This window comes from Delphinus delphis, chromosome 15 (assembly GCF_949987515.2).
Source record: "Delphinus delphis chromosome 15, mDelDel1.2, whole genome shotgun sequence".
Classification (NCBI taxonomy): Eukaryota; Metazoa; Chordata; class Mammalia; order Artiodactyla; family Delphinidae; genus Delphinus; species Delphinus delphis.
Window position 1 is genome coordinate 16,335,031 of NC_082697.1, and position 20,188 is coordinate 16,355,218.

General features: G+C 50.4%; 1 protein-coding gene across 2 annotated transcripts in view; it reads right to left on the reverse strand.

The window, feature by feature from the left end:
• Positions 1-5,314: 5,314 nt before the first annotated feature.
• Positions 5,315-20,188, reverse strand: part of L3MBTL1 (L3MBTL histone methyl-lysine binding protein 1) — a 32,022-nt gene continuing 17,148 nt past the window's right edge. The window contains exons 15-21 of one of the 2 annotated variants that reach the window (XM_060030769.1): positions 19,659-19,773; positions 18,761-18,860; positions 18,391-18,588; positions 18,251-18,300; positions 13,561-13,718; positions 13,067-13,129; positions 5,315-8,115 (exon numbers count right to left, since the gene is read on the reverse strand). In XM_060030769.1, the coding sequence (XP_059886752.1) occupies positions 7,981-8,115; positions 13,067-13,129; positions 13,561-13,718; positions 18,251-18,300; positions 18,391-18,588; positions 18,761-18,860; positions 19,659-19,773 (819 nt within the window). In that variant the 3' untranslated portion in view covers positions 5,315-7,980. Of the gene's footprint in view, positions 8,116-13,066; positions 13,130-13,560; positions 13,719-18,250; positions 18,589-18,760; positions 18,861-19,658; positions 19,774-20,188 lie in introns of both variants that reach the window. The other variant, XM_060030768.1, reaches the window with a different exon arrangement.

Genomic DNA, 20,188 nt, shown 5'->3' on the forward strand with positions numbered 1-20,188 from the left:
ACCTGTGCCCGCTGCAGTGGAAGCACAGAGTCTTAACCACGGGACCGCCAGGGAAGTCTCCTTTTTGTCCCTCTCCTTGTTGGAGGTCCTATTTCCTGGATCCTATGTTGTCCTCTTTTTTTTTTTTTTAACATCTTTATTGGAGTATAATTGCTTTACAATGGTGTCTTAGTTTCTGCTTTATAACAAAGTGAATCAGCTATACATATACCTATATCCCCATATTTCCTCCCTCTTGCGTCTCCCTCCCACCCTCCCTATCCCACCGCTCTAGGTGGTCACAAAGCACTAAGCTTATCTCCCTGTGCTATGCGGCTGCTTCCCACTAGCTATCTATTTTACATTTGGTAGTATATATAAGTCCATGCCACTCTCTCACTTCATCCCAGCTTACCCTTCCCCCTCCCCGTGTCCTCAGGTCCACCCTCTATGTCTGCGTCTTTATTCCTGTCCTACCCCTAGGTTCTTCAGAACCTTTTTGGTTTTTTTTTAGATTCCATATATATGTGTTAGCATATGGTATTTACTTTTCTTTCTCTGTGTCCTCTTTCTTTTTTTTTTTAATCTTTAAAATTGTGGTCAAATCTACATAAATAAAATTTGCCATTTTAACCATTATGAAGTGGACAATTCAGTACCATTAAGTCCTTTCACAGTGTTGTACAACCACCATCATTATCTATTTCCAAAACTTTTTCATCACCCCAAAGAGAAACTCTGTAGCTATTAAGCAGTAACTCCCAATTCCCCCTTCACCACAGCCCCTGGTAACCTCTAATCTACTTTCTGTCTCTATTGCCTATTCTAGATACTTCATATAAGTGGAGTCATACAATATTTGTCCTTTTGTACCTGACTTATATCACTTAGCAAAATGTTCATCCATGTTGCTTAGCCCATTTTATGGTTGAATAATATTCCATTGTATGGATGGATATACCAGTTTTTGTCTACCTATTCATCTATATTTTGTCTACCTATTCATCTATCAGTGGACACTTGGGTTGCTTCTACCTTTTGGCCATTGTGAATAATGCTTCAATGAACACTGGCATACAAATAATCCGTTTTCAAATCTTTTAAGTGTATATACTTAGGAATGAAATTGCTGGGTAATATGGTAATTCTATATTTAGCTTTTTGAGGAACCAAACTTCTCCTTGAAGAGCCAAAGTTTTCATGGTGGCTGCACCACTTTACATTCCGACCAGCAGTTTCTCCACATCCTTGCCAACAATTATTATTTTTCTTTTTTTTTTCGATTAAGGCATCCTAGTGAATGTGACATGGTATCTCATTGTGTTTTGTTTTTTTTTTTTCCTTTTTTCCCACGGTACGCGGGCCTCTCCCTGTTGTGGCCTCTCCCGTTGTGGAGCACAGGCTCCGGACGCGCAGGCTCAGCGGCCATGGCTCACAGGCCCAGCCGCTCCGCGGCATGTGGGATCTTCCTGGACCGGGACACGAACCCGCGTCCCCTGCATTGGCAGGCGGACTCTCAACCACTGCGCCACCAGGGAAGCCCTCTCATTGTGGTTTTGATTTGCATTTTTGCAATGACTAATGATGTTGAACATCTTCCCATGTGTTTATTAGCCATTTGTGTCAATGTATCTTCTTTGGAGAAATGTCTAGTCAAGTCCTCTGCCACTTTTTATTTGGGTCGCTTGTCTTTTTGTTGTTTAGTTTTAGGAATTCTTTATATATTCTGGTTATTAAACTATTGTCAGATATAAAATTTGCACCTATTCTCTCCCTGCAGGTTTTCTTCTCACCTTTTTGATAATGTCCTTTGATAGACAAAAGTTTTTAATTTTTAAAAATAAATTTATTTATTTATTTATTTTTGGCTGCGTTGGGTCTTCGTTGCGGTGTGCGGGCTTATTGCAGTGGCTTCTTTTGTTGCGGAGCATGGGTTCTAGGCACGTGGTCTTCAGTAATTGTGGCTTGTGGGCTCTGGAGCACAGGCTCAGTAGTTGTGGCACATGGGCTTAGTTGCTCCGCAGCATGTGGGATCTTCCCGGACCAGGGCTCGAACCTGTCTCCCGCATTGGCAGGCAGATTCTTAACCACTGCGCCACCAGGGAAGTCCCCAAAGTTTTTAATTTTGATGAATTTCAACTTATCTATTTTTTTTCTTTTGTTGCTTGTACTTTTGGTGTCACATCTAGAATCCATTGTCAATTCCAAGGTCATAAAGATTTACCTCTATGTTTTCTTCTAAGGGTTTTATGGTTTTAGCTCTATTTTTTATATAGTGTAAGGTAGGCATCCAACTTCACTTTTTTCCCATGTGGAAATCCTATTGTCCTGTTCTCATCCCTATTGAATGGACCTGACACTCTTTATCAAAAATCAATTGGCTGGGGCTTCCGTGGTGGCGCTGTGGTTAAGAATGTGCCGGCTGATGCAAGGGACATGGGTTTGAGCCCTGGTCCGGGAAGATCCCACATACTGCGGAGGAACTAAGCCCGTGCGCCACAACTACTGAGCCTGCACGCCTAGAGCCCATGCTCCGCAACAAGAGAAGCCACTGCAATGAGAAGCCCGCGCACTGCAACGAAGAGTAGCCCCCGCGTGCTGCAAATAGAGAAAGCCTGCACGCTGCAACTAGAGAAAGCCCACATGCGGCAACGAAGACCCAACACAGCCAAAAATAAAAATAAATAAATTTATTAAAAATATCAATTGGCCGTAAATGTATGGGTTTATTTCTGGACTCACAGTTCTATTCAATTGGTCTTTAGGTCTGCCTTTATGTCAGTATCATACACGTTGATTACATTAGCTTTGCAGTCAGTTTTGAAATCACGAAGTGTGAGTCCTCCAACTTTGTTCCTTTTCAAGATTGTTTTGGCTTTTGGGAGCCCCTCGCAATTCCATACAAACATGAGAAGCAGATTTTACAATCCTGCAAAAAAGGCCATTGGAATTTTGCTAGGGTTTGCACTGACCCTATAGATCACTTTGGGTAGTATTGACGTCTTAACAATATTGTCTTCCTACCCCCGAATATTAATTCTTTCCATTTGTCATGTTGAGGAGGTTCCCTTCTATTCTTAGTTTTCTGACAGTTTTTATTGTGAAAAGGTGTTGGATTTTTGTCAAATGCCTTTTCTGCATCAATTCAGATGATCATATGTTTTCCCCCTTCATTCTAGTAAGGTGGCATATTATATAAATTGATTTTCTTATGTTGAAAAGACATATCCTTGCATTCCTGGGATCTTCCTCCTTTTTTATATACTCTCTCATTTTGACGGAACACACCCTCCAGTGGCTTCCTGAGGAAAGGTGCATAGGAAGTAAAAGTTTGAAACCTTGTACGTTTGAAAATGTTCTGCTTTCATATTTGACCGATAGCTTGGCTGGGTACAGAATTCTAGGGTAGAAATAATTTTCCTTTGGAATTATGAAGACATTGCTCCCTTCTCCTGCTTCCAGCATAGCTATTGGGACGTTCAGTGCTACTGTAATTCATGTTCCTTTGGATGTGACCTGTCTTATTCCCTCTGGAAGCTTTTAGATCTTCTCTTTGTTCTCATTATTCTGACATCTCACCGTAATGAGGCTTGGTATCATTCCTTTTACATCCATTGTGCTGGGCATTCAGTGTGGTTTTTTAATTTGTCTGTCTGTGAAATTTCCTTTTTCTTTTTTAAGTTTGTTTTTGTTTCATATAATTTGTTTTCTCTGTTCTCTCTTAATGGCATTCCTGTTAGTTGTATATTGGACTTCTAGTTAGTCCTCTAATTTTCTTATTCTTTCCCATTTTCATCTCTTTTTTTATTCCACTTTTGCAGCAATATCAACTTTATCTTTCAACCCTTGTATTGAATTATCTCTGCAATCACGTTTGAAATTTCCAAGTCCCTACTCATCACTCAATGTTTCTTTTCCTTTTTTTTTTTTTTGCGGTACGCGGGCCTCTCACTGTTGCGGCCTCTCCCGTTGCGGAGCACAGGCTCCGGACGCGCAGGCTCAGCAGCCATGGCTCACGGGCCCAGCCACTCCGCGGCATGTGGGATCTTCCCGGACCGGGGCACGAACCCGCGTCCCCTGCATTGGCAGGCGGACTTTCAACCACTGCGCCACCAGGGAAGCCCCTCTTTTCCTTTTATAGCAGCCATGGCTGGTAGGCGATTAACTTTGGACAAATGGAAGGATCAATTATTCCGCTATGATAGTAGGAAAGAAGGAAGGATGGATGTAGGTAGGAGGGGACTGGAAGATGAGGTGGCTGGAAGGTGGGGTATTCCTTCTGAGGACCCCCATTTTCTCTGTGACATAGATGGTGAGGACATCTATTGAGACAACTAGGAAGGTGATGGGGTAGGAGGTTTGAGGAGCATGAAAAGGGAAGTCAAACCTAATCCACCACCCGCCCTCCAAATTCCAGCTGCTTCCTGGGCAGCCCTAAGGGTTGACACTGAAGCCAGAGATCATCAGTCAACCGTGGCACAAATCGACTCGGTAAGATAAGTTCCTGGTTAAGGTGTGGAGACGATGGGCTCTTGGACAGCTCCATGGCTGGTATTCTAGCCAAGGAGTCTGGCTAAAGCAGTGGGGCAGAGGAATTAAGGACGCTGACAGAAAGGCGTTGATGTGATTGAATTTTTCTGCCACTTTCCCATCAGCTCATACTATCTCTGGGAACCTTAAGAAATTCTAGGGTGAGCTGTGACAGGGCGAGAGAGAGTCATGGACATATACACACTAACAAACGTAGTAAGGTAGATAGCTAGTTGGAAGCAGCCGCATGGCACAGGGATATTGGCTTGGTGCTTTGTGACAGCCTGGAGGGGTGGGATAGGGAGGGTGGGAGGGAGGGAGACGCAAGAGGGAAGAGATATGGGAACATATGTATATGTATAACTGATTCACTTTGTTATAAAGCAGAAACTAACACACCATTGTAAAGCAATTATACCCCAATAAAGATGTTAAAAAAAAAAAAAAAGAAATTCTAACTGTTCAGCTTGACATTTCCCCACCTCCAAATCTGAGGTTATTTTAAAAACCAGAGGCTGCATTGAATTTTCTGCCCTTGACCATTTATAAACTGTCAAGGATCAGGCCATTTTCACACTGTTTTCAGGGGGTTCCCACTGTTTACATTTCTCAGTGTTGACAAGTATACCCATTTATCTTTATCCTTTGTTTTTTATCTTTAAAATAGAATAAAAATCAGGTTCTTTAGGACCCCTAATAGCAAACAGAATGCTTTATTCTCTTCAGTGATGGCACAATATTCATCTTGTGTTTTCTGGACGTTGGATCATGAAAAGGGAAACAGACTCAGAGCAAATCATCCCGTTCTTCAGGTTTATTTATGTTGCTTCAATACACTGACAAAATACACCACATTTTGTTTGTCACTTTTTCTCTCTCAAGAGTCAAGAGTGACTTTATCTTTAACCAGAGGATTCTCTTAAAGAACACGCACATGTGCGTGCACACACGAACACACACGCACACACACACACTCTCTCTCTCTCACGAGGCAAGTACAAAAACATTAACTCCACCAAAGTGCATGTGAATGAAAGTGCAAACAGGCTTCATTTTTGAACTCTGCGATCATTCTCTCTGCTTCATAAATTAAACAGAAGGCGTCTCACTGCCCTAGGCCGGGGCTGGGCAAGGGCTGGGAGAGGCTGCCGGGGCCAAAGGGTATGTGGTTCCTGCCGCTGGAGAGCAGGGCGGAGGGCACAGGGCAGCGGTGCCAACTCCCTCCCCTCACCCCTCACCGCACGCGCCCAGGTCAAGGTGCAATGATCTCATTGGGGAAGGGATAGGGGCGAAGCGGCAGCGGGGTCGACAGAAGGCAGATTTCTTTCCCCCTTTTTTATGATTTGGTTTCTTTCCAGAGTTTGATGTTGGCGCAGACAGTGCTGAGGCCTCCAAGTTCGGAGGCCTGGGGGCCCTTTTCTCCAAGGCCCTTGGTCCCTCCTGTCTCTCCTGTAGACAAGCATTAGGATGGTGGTGGACAGACCCACGTGGCACAGCCGTCCCAGCTGCACTCCTTAGACGCGGAGAGGCCCCACAGCACAGCTGTGTGTACTTGCTGTCTTCTCCTCACACCAGAGTCAACGAGCATCTCTCCCCAGTTTCACAAGGAGCAGACGAGGCCACGGAGCTGGTGGGTTTTACTGCCACCCAAGCAACCAAGAGAGAGAGGCTCAGCTCGCTCCACCTTACTCCTGGCCAAGGGGGCCCCAAGCCTCGTAAACCCAGCCCCCAGCCCGAGGCAGGGCCTGGCCGAGCCCTCCCAGGAAGGCAGAGCCTCTGAGGACCGTCTGCGGCCCTGCGGCAGCTCAGCTGGGGGAGCTGAATGGCTGCCCTGGCCAAGCTGCCTCTGTGAGGGAAGGTTCCCTCCTGGACTGGGGCAGGGACTCAACAGAGCTTTGGGTTTCCCAAAGATAAAGCTTCATATTTTAACAATAATAGCCCTTGACATTTTCCCAGCACCGAGGCTCACGCCTGCACCCTGTCAAACACTTCCAAGACTGCCCTACACGCACCCACACGTACACATCACATGATGGACGGGAGGGGTCTGGGGAAGGCCCCTGGCTCCACAGGAGCTTGGCGGCGGCTCCGCACCTCCATGTGTGGGGCTGGCTCTTGCCATGGCCTCTGCACCCGCCCCTGCAGGCTGGGAGGCGGGTTTGGCAGTGGCTCAGTGGAGGCTAGGCCCCCTCCTGGACAGAAAGGTCAAAGTCCCAGAGCCCTGGCAGGCACCTGGCTGGCAGTGCAAGACAGATGGAGAGTGGTAAGAGAGGCTTAAGGGACGTGGAGACATCAAAGATAGAATTCACCTTCTTCCCGACTCCCAACTTCAAGGGGTGTTTGTAAGACTCCCCAGGAGCAAGACATTTAAGGGACAGGTTGAAGGTGATGCCATGGGGTGTATGTGCCAGGTAGCGTGCTACATCCCCAAGGCAGGAGGCCTGGCAGGTACAGGGCCCTCACCCCCCGGGCAACACGTTGGCTGAGACCCACGGCTGCAGAGAAGGATGCTATACCCAGCTTTGAAAGCCACCATGCGTGCTGGACTGCCCTGCTGGCCCAAGGCCCGAGGCTATATGATGTACCCTGGGGCTCGCCTCAGCCACCTAGCCAGCCAGGGTGCCTCTTCTCCACACTTGACACAGAAAGGGGGTAAGGGGGACATCGTGGACCCTTAGCCTCTGCTACAGAAGTTAAACAGGTTCTAACCACCCGCTCTATGGAAACAGGACAGGGCATGGGACACTAAAATACCATGTGGTCCAGAACTGGGCGTGTTGAAGAAGGCATCCTGGCTCAGAATCCCCCACTTCCAGGCAAAAAAGAGAGAAAGGCAGCCAAAGCCTCCCAATGGATCCTATGAAGACATACCTCTGGGGCTCACCCGTCTAAGGGGGAAGAGCCAGCGGGGTCTGGCTGGGCCGTGCCCAGGAAACCAGGCAGCAGAATGTGGGCAGCAAAACCAGCAGACAGAAAGAGGGGAGGCGTCTTTTTGAATAAATACATTTTCGGCAGGGTCGCTTCCTGATAGGAGGAAAGGGAACAAGGAAGCAAGAGCACAGAGAGATGCCAAAGAGAAAAGGGCCTCAGATTGGAGGACTCCTGTTCTACCAGACTGTTCTTAACGGCTGAGAGAAAGACCCTTTGGTGATGAAACAAGTCGCTGGAGATGCGGGGCCGCCATGGGTGGGGCACCTTCAAACTTCTCCATCAGTGGCGCTCCCCCCGCCCAGTCTCACCCTCACCGGTGTGCCCGGTGGCAGATGAGCTCTAGGACTCAGGGGCTAGGACTCCATCCTCCTCAGGGCTCCTCTGCTTCCCTGGACCTTGTACAAGGCAGCCCCGGAGAGAAGGACCACCCCTGATAAGGGACAGAGGGTGGCAGGGGCACGGATGGGATGTGAGGAACTCAAGCCGGGAAGGAAGCAGCAGCTGCAGAGGGAGATATTTAAGAGACCAGCCCTGAGCCGGTCACTTTAAGGTGTCGTCGGCGTTTTTGAACATGAGAATGGCGTTATAGATCTTCAAGGCTGGGCCCAGCTTGACACTCATGATCTTCACAATGTCCGCCTGTGTCAGCAAAAGGAAGGCCTCGCCGTCAATCATCTGAGGAGTTGCAGGAGGGAGGTGGAAAGCGGAGAAGGTGGAGAGGGTCACGGGGAAGGAGGGGGTGTGTGTGGGGAGTGGAGAGGGAGAAAGAAAATAGGAGTAAAGGACAGATGGGGGGAAGGGAAACAGGAGGGAGGGGGAGAGGGAGGAGAAAGGACAAGGGAGGGAGGAAGGAAAAAAGGAAGACAGCAATGGGGAGAGAGAAGGAAAGAAAGATATCCACTGGTTTCCCCACGTCCACACACAGACACACACACACACATGCACGCACACGTGCTCTAGCTCTGTCTCTTTCTGCTGGCTGGTCTGGATTTCAGTATGTGTTTACATAATGTCCTCTGAGTCCTCACTGACAGCGGCTTCAAAATACCTGCTGTTGCTGTGCCCACATAAGGGTCAATCTTGGCACTGCGAATAGTAAATAAGCAGACACCGAGGGCATTCCCACGTGCTGCAGGCTGAGCGCTACCATGTTACCTATGAGCTATTCCTGAGAAGCAAGGGGCAGCGGGGAAGGAAGAGAGGAAGAGAGAAAAAGAGAGATGAAATCTGAATCTAACCAACCTCTGCACCTGACGTCCAGTTTATAAGAAACACAGGGGAGAGTGGACCTAGTTAAACGACACCACGAGGAAGCAGTGAGACAGATCTAGAAGTTCACATTCACCAAGACTGTTTCCAATGTCACACACAAAAAAAAAAAAATTAAAAAAAAAAAAAAAGGAGAGGAAACTATTCTAGAATAGAAGATATTTAAGAGACATAACAACCCAAATCAACTGTGTGGACCTTGCTTGGGTCCTGGCTCAAAAACACCAACTGCAAAAGATACTCTGGGCACGAGCAGAGAAATTTGAATACAGGCTGGATATTAGGTGATATAAAGGAGCTACTGTCCACTTGTTCAGTGGGATAACAAGGTTGTGGTTATGTGGAGAAAGACTTTAGTTTTTAGAGATGCGTGCTGAAGTACTCAGGGGTGAAATGTCATGATGGCCATTATCTACTTAAAACTACTTCATCTGGGACCTCCCTGGTGGCGCAGTGGTTAAGAATCCGCCTGCCAATGCAGGGGACACGGGTTTGAGCCCTGGTCCGGGAGGATCCCACGTGCCACGGAGCAACTAAGCCCACGAGCCACAACTACTGAAGCCCGTGAGCCTGGAGCCCGTGCTCCACAACAAGAGAAGCCACCGCAATGAGAAGCCCATGCACCGCAACGAAGAGCAGCCCCTGCTCGCCGCAACTAGAGAAAGCCCGCGTGCAGCACCAAAGACCCAATGCAGCCCTAAATAAATAAATAAAATAACCTTTCTTAAAAAAAAAAACAAAAAAAAGTTGCTTCATCTAAAAATAGGTGAAGCAGGGCTTCCCTGGTGGCGCAGTGGTTGAGAGTCCGCCTGCCGATGCAGGGGACACGGGTTCATGCCTCGGTCCGGGAAGATCCCACATGCCGCGGAGCGGCTGGGCCCGTGAGCCATGGCCGCTGAGCCTGCGTGTCCGGAGCCTGTGCTCCGCAACGGGAGAGGCCATAACAGTGAGAGGCCCGCGTACCCCCAAAAAAAAAAAAAAAAAAGGTGAAGCAAATAATTGTTAATTCTCCGGGATAGGGAGATGGGTAGGGAAAGGGAGGGGAGAAGCCCATTGTGGAGGAGGGAAAGAGATGCAGACAGCCAGGGTGGGAGATGGGGCTAGGGGTGGGGTATGGTGAGCACAAGGGCCTTTTCTCTCAGCGGGTGGGCCTGGCTGGGCTGCGGAGCCTCCGGGCAGGAGCGCAATGTGGCTCCTGGTCCCACCATTTGGCCTGAAGAATCCCCTCCTCTGGGTACTGGGACCCCTTTTTTGAAAAGGTATCATCCCTCCTATGCTCCCTCCTTAAGAATCATGGCAAACAAAACACTTCTATGGTGTTTCTTATATGGCCAACACTGTTCTTAAACACCTTTCGTATATTAACTGATTTAATAATTCTCACAACACCCCTCTGAAGCAGCACCAGTATTAATTACCCCCATTTTACAGGTGAGGAAACTGAGGCAGAAAGACTAAGGAATTTGCCCTCATCACATGATGCTGGGCCAGGCACACAGCAGACTTCAATAATTATTTGCCAAGTAAATTAAACAAATACATGAGAGCTACAATAAAGGTGACAAAGGGAGGACTGGGCAGACTTTTCTTAGGCCCATCAGTGCCAACCACCAGACTGAACAGACTACCCCTAAGACCATCTATCCGATATGCTCTAATTTCTCACTCATGAAGCATCCCTCTAATGAACGGTCTGCGTCCTGGCTGGGAAGAATCCTGACTCAAGTCCCTGAAAGCATCAGTTCAGCCAGAGAAAGCCCATTCCTTGGAGCACGGTCCTCCCTGGGGAAATGGATGACATGGACCAGATCCCGGAGAAGGTAATCCTCAGACCCTGCAAAGGTCCTCCTCCACCCTGAGACTCTATTTGATGCCCGTGGGCCACCAGCACACCTTCCCCGCTTTTGCCATTGCTTTTTTTGTTTCACAGATCATGCTGAACTGAGATACACAGTAGATGTTCCTGGGAGAGATAGACCTTTTCCTAAAAAGGGGAGGATGCCCAAGGATCAAACTCTGGGGTGATTCCACAGCTGGCTAAACCACTGCACTCAAAGAGCGCTGATTTGTGACCTGCTGTCACCTACAGGAAGATCTCTAATGGGTGTCACGTGCTTCTGCTCTGTCTCATTAAACACATGCGGTGAAGACTTGGTGGAAGACACAGAAAGCTTAGTTTTCAAATGTACAAGTTGTGTGAGGCTGGAAAGCCCTATGAATATCAAAGATGACAGAATCAAGATTTAAAACAATGAGACTATGAAACCAATGAGACAACATTTAATAGGGATAAATGTAAAGTTTTACATTAGGCTAAAAAAAAAAAAAACAAACAAAAAAACCCCCAGTGGTACAAGGAACACACTGGAAAATTTGGTTAGACTATAATAGATAATTGACAGAAAAGGCACTTGGGGGACTTTGATGAACTCCAAACTGGTGTGACGTGGCTGTAATAAAGCTAGTGCAAACTTAAGTTTTGCCAACAAAAACATAGGGTTCAAATTTGGAGAAGGAGAAAACAATGCAAATGCCCACTAACAGAACTGTGGGATTTTCATAAAACAGAGCACTGCTCAGAAATAAAAAGGAGCTAATTGCTGGTGTACACTATAACATGCACGAACCTGCAAAACGTTACACTGAAGAGAGACAAACGCAAAAGAGTACGTGCTGTATGATTCCACTTATGTGAAGTTCAAGAACAGGTAAAACCAATTTATGGTGCTAGAAATGAGGACAGTGGTTGCCTATGAGAGCTGACGAAAGGGGCCAGGAAAGAACTTTCTGGTATGATGGGAATGTTTTATATCTTGATTGACATGTTGGGTTCAGGGTGTATACAGTCCAGAACTGTGCTTTTAAGATGTGTGCATTTCACTCCATGCATATTTTACCTCCATTAAGAAAACAAAACATCTAGGTGTCAGTTCATAGGTTGTAACAAACGTCCCACTCTGGTGGGGATGCTGATAATGGGGGAGGTTGTGCATGTGTAGGGGGCAGGGGGTACGTGGGAACTCTCTGTACCTTCCTCTCAATTTTCCTTGAACCTAAAACTGCTCTAAAAAAAAATAAAGTCTTTTTAAAAACAAAAGCATCAGACATACAGGGGAGCAGCAGCCCAGTGTGTTCTGTGTTGGTCAGATGGCATCTGAAACTTGGGGCATAGACACATTCTGATAAGATCATCAACCAGAAGGCAAGCACCCAGAGTGGGGAGGAGTTTGGGAGCGCCACCACCCAAGGGTCAATGAAGAAACTGGCTGTGTTGGGCCCGGATAAAGAGATTCTTCCAGGGAAAGAGGAATATACTTCTTTCTCCTGGGCACCTGACTTGGAGGTGGCATCTATGGGGAGCTGAAACCACGCTCTCTTGGGTTAAGGGGGGTATGTGTATTCTTTGGAAGGAAGACCTAAACGAACTGAAAGGTCCCTTCCAATTTCAAACTCTATGAATTAGGCGAGTCACGATAAAGCTCTTTATCTGAGGACAACTACACAATGAAAGCCAGAAACACCATGGATTGAGCTCTCCCTGTATCAGGCATGTGGCTATAGTGATGTGATCTGTATATTACTCTACAGCATTGGTGGATAATAATATAGATGCTGATGATATAGTCACACTAGACATTCTGGTATAGTGATCCACTCATCATTTCCAGTGCTCACATGGCCCTGCGAGGCAGTCATCATTATACCCATTTTATCTCTATTTTTTTGGCCATGCTGCATGGCTTATGGGATCTCAGTTCTCCAATCAGGGATTGATCCTGGGCCATGACAGTGCAAGCACCAAATCCTAACCACTAGACCACCAGGGAGCTCCCCACCTCTACCTCACGGATGAGAAGATGCAGACTCAAAAGAGCTCCAACCAGCAGAACTAGGATTCAAATCCACCTGTCCACAAAACTAGTGGTCTTTCACCTACAGTTCACTGCTTCTCAACTTTGGTAAGCTTTTGGGTCTTAATTAAGTGTGTGTTAGGATCCTTGCAGTAAATGGCAATAGCTGTGCCAGTCAAAATACACTTTAATTGACTGCCATTGAGGAAGCTAAGTTTGGAAAACAAAAGTTCGAGCAGAGAGCACAATTTCTGTTGTGAATGGAATCCTGTTTCCAGGATGGTTTCCCTTCCTGAGGACGGTCTGAACAGAGGGTTTGGTTCCCAAGCTGGGCCATGGTGTGTACCAGATTTTTCCCAGAGACGTGGGTCACTATGACTGGTCCCCCTAGGTGGGACGACAGAGGGCCCTCTCTAGCTGGGGGCAGCGCTGGGGAGGGCTCCTGCATCCTGCTATCTCAACGATGGTGACCCTCCTCTGTCCCCACCCTGCGCTTTGCACCTTACCTCATCTTTGAAGAGCCGTGCTTGGTCCTCGCAACCTGTCAGGGTCTGAACAAAGCCGAAGACCTTGGAAACCAAAGAAGACGTGTTGCCAAGGCGACGGGGCTTGGGAGAGGAGGGAGGAGGCCGGCCTACCCGGCCTTGGTTCCTCCTGGGCTATGGCAGTGTTGCTTTTTCTTATCAGCCTAAGAGGATCTTGCATCTCTGTGCTGCTGAGTGAGCGAGGTGGGGCCCCTTGCTCCCGAGGCCCAGGCCTGAGCCTGTCTCTCCTGCTAGACTAGCAGCACGCCCTCCTCCCCGTGCACTAGGATGGGCCTATCAGACAGTCCCTCAGTCCCCCCCAAGGCCCCCACTGAGCAGCTGGGAGGGATTGTGGACCGCAGGAGGTTGAGTCAGGAGCAGTGTGGGCCTCTGCCCGACAGGGGCCTTTCCTGAGCCCTCCTGCCAGGGTGCAGTGAGGGCAAAGCAGAGGAGGAGGAAGAGGGAGGGGTCCTCACCTCATTGATGGTCCACTTGGCGACTGTCGAGGCCGAGATGCCCGCCACTCCTGGTAGGAGCTTGCGGTGCTGCTCCCAGCACGCTGACAGTGACCGGTCGGGGTGGGCCGACAGGGCCGACATGAAGAGGGACTGGTGCATGACGTCAGTGGTCAGTGCTGGAAGGCAGAGGCAGAAGCAGAGGCTGGCGGCCAAGGCCGAAGGCTAACCTGGTCTCTGAAGCCCGCTCATCCCCAGGCCACCTGAGAGACTGGCTGGCAGAGTGGGCAGGACCATGGCCCCTTTCAGATAGCCCTGCAGAGCCAAGAGGGTGATCCAGATCTCCTGACTCCTCATCCAGGGCTCGCCCCTTGGGGTAAAGTGGGTTCCTCGCGTTACAGACTGTGTAGGATGACCCCACCCCCATCCTTCTGAGGCTGCATCACCCTTGGCCCTTCGAGGATGCTCTTCTCTCCTGGATCTGCTGCAGCATCCCAGAAACACCACTAGATACCTTGCATCAAAACGGCCCCCAACATCCAAGCAACCTCAGCCCGGACATCAAAAGTCCATTCTGGGGCTTCCCTGGTGGCGCAGTGGTTGAGAGTCCGCCTGCCGATGCAGGGGACACGGGTTCATGCCCCGGTCCGGGAAGATCCCACATGCCACGGAGCGGCTGGGCCCATGAGCCATGGCCGCTGAGCCTGCGCGTCCGGAGCCTGTGCTCCGCAACGGGAGAGGCCGCAACAGTGAGAGGCCCGCGTACCGCAAAAAAAAAAAAAAAAAAAAAGTCCATTCTGCTTGTCCTCCTTTTCCTAAGTCCTTTTGGGCCCCATTCTTGCAGCCTCAGGGGGATCCTGTTTGAGAGTCAGGATCAGCCTGCCCAGCCTGACACGCACCTGCTACCTGCTGCCTCTGTCTCAAGCTCCACTCCTCCCCACTACGTCCCCAGCCGGGTCTAGTTTATTCTCTGCGCACCAGACCCCGGTCTACTCAGGCACATCTGGGGTGACCCCTGACCCACTCGGCATGTTGCCTGTCCCTCTGCTTCCTGATCTGTTCCTGGAACCCCTGGCTCCCGACTCCAGCCTCCAAGCGGCTCTTCGATTTGGTGAGTGACCCTGTTCTACCTGGCTTCCTCTTTGGCCAGGCTTGGTGGCTGTCTGCTTGGACTTCATCTACTTCTGGCCACTCTGGCAAACCTGGTCCCTACCCACCTTACCTGCCTTGGATGGGCCACATGGCCACTGTCCCATGGGGCTTGCCCTGCCTCTGCCCAGAATCCAAGACAGCTGGCTCTATCCTGTTCAGGTGGTAACTCTAGACTCTCGTGAACGCGGCCCCCCACTGCCCTCCTCTTGCAGGCCCACCCTGCTCATCACATTGTCCTTGCATCCCTCCTCTCCGCGTCAGCCTTTCACCCTGACTCCTTGCACCTCACAATCACCCTCAGAGTCTCTGGGATCCCGTTTCCAGCCCCACTGACTGTTCTTCTGTAACTCAGCCTGCCTGCGGCCTCTCTGCTCATCAGCCCAAACCCATCTGGGGTGCACCCCGGATCTCCTGTGACAGCCACTGCCACCAGCGCTTCATTTACCTGCCCTCAGGTCTGGCCTCCTGTCCACCAGGTGCCCCTCTCTGAAGCCCTGTGTCTGGTGCTCCGTGTACGCTGGCGAGGAATCTGGGAGCTGTGCTGCTCCGTATCTTTCTTCCCCAGAGCACAGGACAGGAGCTTTTGCAGACACCCGTGATATCTCATCTAACTGCAAAACATCTAGCTGCAGGTCAGAAACAGCTCCTCTTGTTCTTTTTTTTTTTTTGGCTTAAAAGCAACAGAAATGTATTCCTCACAGTACTACAGGCTGGAAGTCCCAGATCAAGGCACCAACAGATTCGATATCTGGTGAAGGTCTGCTTCCTGACCCACAGGCTGCCATCTTCTCACTGTGTCTTCACATGGCAGAAGGGGCAAGGGGTCTCTTATAAGGGCACTAATCCCATTCTCAAGGGCTCCATCCTCATGACCTAATCACCTCCCAAAGGCTCCACCCCAAATACCGTGACACTGGGGATTAGGTTTCAACATATGAATTTGCGGGGGGGGATACAAACGTTCAGTCTATAGCACTATTATTATTGGAGGTTAATAACGGTGTGCTGAATAGGCACTGCGGAAAGGCAGGGGAACCACGGTGCGGGGGGCAGTGGGGTTAATGCAGTATAATAGAAAACACAAACTGGACTCAGAATCAGGAAATGGGGTTAGTTCCTTACTAACTTGCTCTTTAGTCCTGGGCAGGTCATTTAACATGGGCCTCAGTTTCTCCATCTGTAAATAAACTGGTTGGGTAAGGAAATCACTGCTGTTTCCTCATTCCTTCCAACAGCTGACACTCATGGGGCGTGAATGGCCCTGCGAACAGAGTGAGCACAGCTGAGGCCTGTCCTCTCCAGGCGGTCTCCCCCAGGGAGCTGTTTCCCAGCAAACCCACAGGGAGGAGGTCTACCCACGGATGTGTGAGAAGACTCCTCCGGAACGAAATCCAGAGTGACAAGTGTGCCCTCTGGGAGAGCCAGCTGGTGGAATGGGGAGCTCTGCCCAGAGGTCAGAGGCCTGGGCTCTGTCCCCCACCCTGTCCCTGAAGTGCTTCAGGCCTTGGGTGAGTCCTTCCCGGTCCATTCTGGGCCACAGCCTCAGTCTGTGGGAAGAGTTCTCAGGATAATTCTGGAATGAACACAGTAGGCAAGAGCCCTCTGGCAGTCAGAACATGGAAGCCAACAAGGTGTACCAGGATGGGATAGGAGAGGTGCCCACGGCAGTCCCATCTCTGAAAGTCCCCACTCTGAGGGCCGGGAGGCAGGCCAAGACCCGCCTCACTCAGGCCTGAGGCTGCGGGAATTGCCTTCTGTTTCTACCAAGAGGAAACAGTATGGAACAGCAGCAAGAGGGAGTCAGGCAAGACATCAGGACTAATGATTCCCGCAGGTTATCGAGCACTTCACATGGACCACCTCATTTAAGCCTCTCACCACCTTTTAAGATGGGCACTATTATTATTAGCATTTTACAGATGAGGAAGCTGAGGCTCGGAGAGGTGGCTTCTGCTCAAGCTGTCACAGCATGTAAAAGGCAGTCTGCCTTGAGGCTGTGCTTTAAATCTCTGTGCTAATTCTGCCCGGGTTACAGAGACTGTTCCTGAAGAACTGGAATAGCCTGGGTCCTGCCCAGAAACTGCATTGATCCAGGTGATTTCTCAAGGTCTCTTCTTGCCTTAAAGTGATGTGCATTCAGGGAAGTCCCTGGCGGTCCAGTGGTTAGGACTCTGTGCTTCCACTGCAAGGGGCCCAGGTTCGATCCCTCGTCGTCGGGGAACTAAGATCCGGTGTGCCCCCAGGCGTGGCCAAAAAAATTATCTATCTAACAAAAAAAATGATGTGCATTCAACTCAACTGAAACAAGGTCCCCAGCATCCCTGCTGTGTATCAGGACCTATGCCGGTGGCTGAAGATACAGATGAAGTCATCACGCAGTGGAGGGCTCGGTCACCTTGTCCCTCCCCTTGGAGCCATGGGCTTGAGCTGTGTCCCATGCCCCTTCAAATTGATATGTGAAAGCTCTAATCTCCAGTACCTCAGAATGCGACTGTATTTGGAGAAAGGGCCTTTAAAGAGGTGATTAAGTTAAAATGAGGCTGATAAGGTGGACCCTAATCCAATCTGTCTGGTATCCTTATAAGAAAAGGAATTTTGGAGACATGGAGAGACCCTGGGGGCACACAGGCATAGAGCGAAGACCATGTGGGACACAAGCAGGAAGGTGGCTGTCTGTATGCCAAGGAGAGAGGCCTCAGAAGAAACCAAACCTGTTGATCCTTTGCGCTTGGGCCTCCAGCCTCCAGAAGTGTGAGAAAGTACACTTCCGTTGAAGCCACCCAGTCTGTGGTACTTGGCTGTTGCTGCCAAGTTAAGACAAAGGAGGTGGAAAAGTGAACTGACGTGTGGGTCAGATAATTTACGTCTGTTGTACCAGCAGCGATAGCAGGAGAAGTCAGACCTGAGTTTGAAGCCCAGCTCAGCCCCTTATGAGGCGAATGACCTTGGGCAAATGACCTCACTCTACCAACCTCTCACTCCTCTTCTCTCAGGAGAGAATGACATCTGTGTTACAGAACACTTGTGAGAGTCAGCAACGGTATAGGAAAAGCATCTGAAATGGTGCTGGGCCCATAGTAGGTGCTCAATAAACAGCAAAGTAGCCACTATTATTTCAGGTAATTGACACCGGAAAGGCAGATATTATTCATGTTTTCAAATGAGGAAACTGAAGCTCAGAGATGTTAACTAAGTTGCTCAAGGCCACACAGCTAGAAAGTGACAGCCATGGCCTCCCTCCCTGGAAGCCTAGATTGAGAAAAGCAGAGCTGGAGGCATCATCCCACCTTACAGTGAACCAGAAGTACAGAGAGGCTCTGCGCCTTTCCTGGAAAATCACAGCAAAACCAGGGATGAAAAGGGGCTGGAATCCGAGGTCGCTCAAGGCCCTACCCAGTGGTCTTGCCACTGCTCTGTATCCCCAAGTATCTCGAATGCAGACGTGGCCTGCCTGCCAGCTTCTCCGGCCCTGGGCACCCCTGGTGACTCCTCCCACCAATTACTAAGCACTCATTGTGAACGCGGCGGAGGACACAGGAATAAATGGCCCAGGACTCACTCGGGAAATCTTCCTGTGGGATCTTCTGATACTTTGGAGGGCGTCCGATCCTGGAGAGAGAGGGACCAGGTCCATGGCAGGGAATCAGGGCCTGGGCTGGCCCAGGAGGACTCGAGGCCCTGCACCCTTGCCCTCCGCACCGGCTGTGATGGCGAGGCTTCTTCCTTAGGGAGAAGCCCGAGAAGTTCCTCTTACGGGCCAAGGCCTCCGTGTCGGACAGCTCTGCCTTCAGCCGGCTCTGGTTCCTCTCGGCCAGCGGGCAGCCCGAGAGGCAGTGGTGGGCTGTGAACTTGCCTGTGACGTGGCCAGAGCCATCACAACCAGGAGTGGGGCACTTTCTGGAGAAGAAGGATGGGCTCAATCTGATAGTTCCCACTTAGCTCTTCCCAACCCTGGCCCCATTAGGAGAGCGGCTGGGTGGGCCCTGGTCGGCCACCCACAGTGGGTATAAAACAGACCCTCTCTGAGCAACAATGCCCGAGGGTCTCTTAGCAGGAGCCCTTCACTCACCGGTGGTGAAAGCTGTACTTGGAGGTCCTGGTCTGTGGCAGGCTTCGACAGCTGAGAGGGGGACAGCCCCCAGGGGAGGCAGAGCTGGGCTCTCTGGGTCCTGGAGGGGCAGGAAGGAAAGGGTCAGCACAGGGCCCTGGCGGTGGGGGCGGGGCTGGGAGAGGAGTCATGCAGGGCAGGGAAGGTCAGCTCCCTGACTAGGAACCAGTTCCCCGGGTGCAGGGGGCCCTGAACCAGGCTGGGACACCACTTCCTGGGTGGATATGGATGTCAGCCCCTCTTGGGGGAATGAGGGCTTGGCTCTCATATTCTCTGTGGAAACCTGCAGGCCATACTCTCTGAAAGGAGGAGAACCCTTGGGGAGAGCACCTCAGGGCCGGTGTGGGCACAGCTGCCCCGGAAAGCCACATCAGGCAGATTTGCATGTTATTCTTGTTTCTCAGTTTTACCCCCAAGACTTCGGTGACCTTTGTTAGGCTCTGCCCATGTGCAGAGAACAATCAAGAAGAATCAACACCACATTGAAACAGATGTGGGTGACCTCTAACCCCTGCCTGCTGAGGGGACCAGGATCTGATTGAGGGAGCCACACTGCCTTAGCAAACACAGCGCATGCTCGGCGTGGCTCTGCTACTCGCTGAGAGAACTCCCCAGGGGTACAACTACCTCCTAAGCATATGCTCCCAAGTGAGCTTGGCCCTTCACACCTCCAGGCTCCACACCCAGCAAACTGGGGAGGCCACAGGCACTGCTATGTGTAGCAAAGACCCCTGAGGTGGGGAGGATGAGGGGCCCCAGAGCTCACTGTGGGCATGCTATAGAAGGGGGAGGGGTGCCAGAGCTCGGGGCAGGGCCGGGCATCAGGAGGAGAGGGTCAGAGGGCCCCAGGGGTACACACGGAGAGGAGGCTGCAGGGGGTGCCCCGTCTTGGAGCACCAGCCCGCGGGGTGGATGTCAGGGTGGTCGGCATCGATCCAGAAGTCATAGGCGTGACTCCAGCCATCAAAGTGGAGCTGGGGAGGAAAGACCCTTGGAGGTCAGGTGCTCCTCGTGGAGCCCAGCTCAGCCGGGAGGTCCTCCAGGCTCCAGGAGGCTCTCCCCATCCCTGGGGCCCGTCAGAAGCAAGATCCTGGATTGGAAGAACCAAGGGGCCCACCCCACAGTAGTCTGTCTTGGCCACCACACTCCCCAAGGGTTTCACCCTTTAAGTTAGTGGCATCTCCCATCAATCCTTGGATAGGACAAGGATCATTAGGCCCATTTTATAGGCTCAGAGAGGGGACGTGACTTGTCCAGACTCACAAAAGTAAGTCACAGATGAGGCCAGACTGAGACCCAAGATCTTCGGCCTCAGGTTTAGAGCTCCCTTCCCTGCAATGCACAGCCTCCCTCAAGTCTGGCTCATGCCATGCCCTTGACCTCAACCCA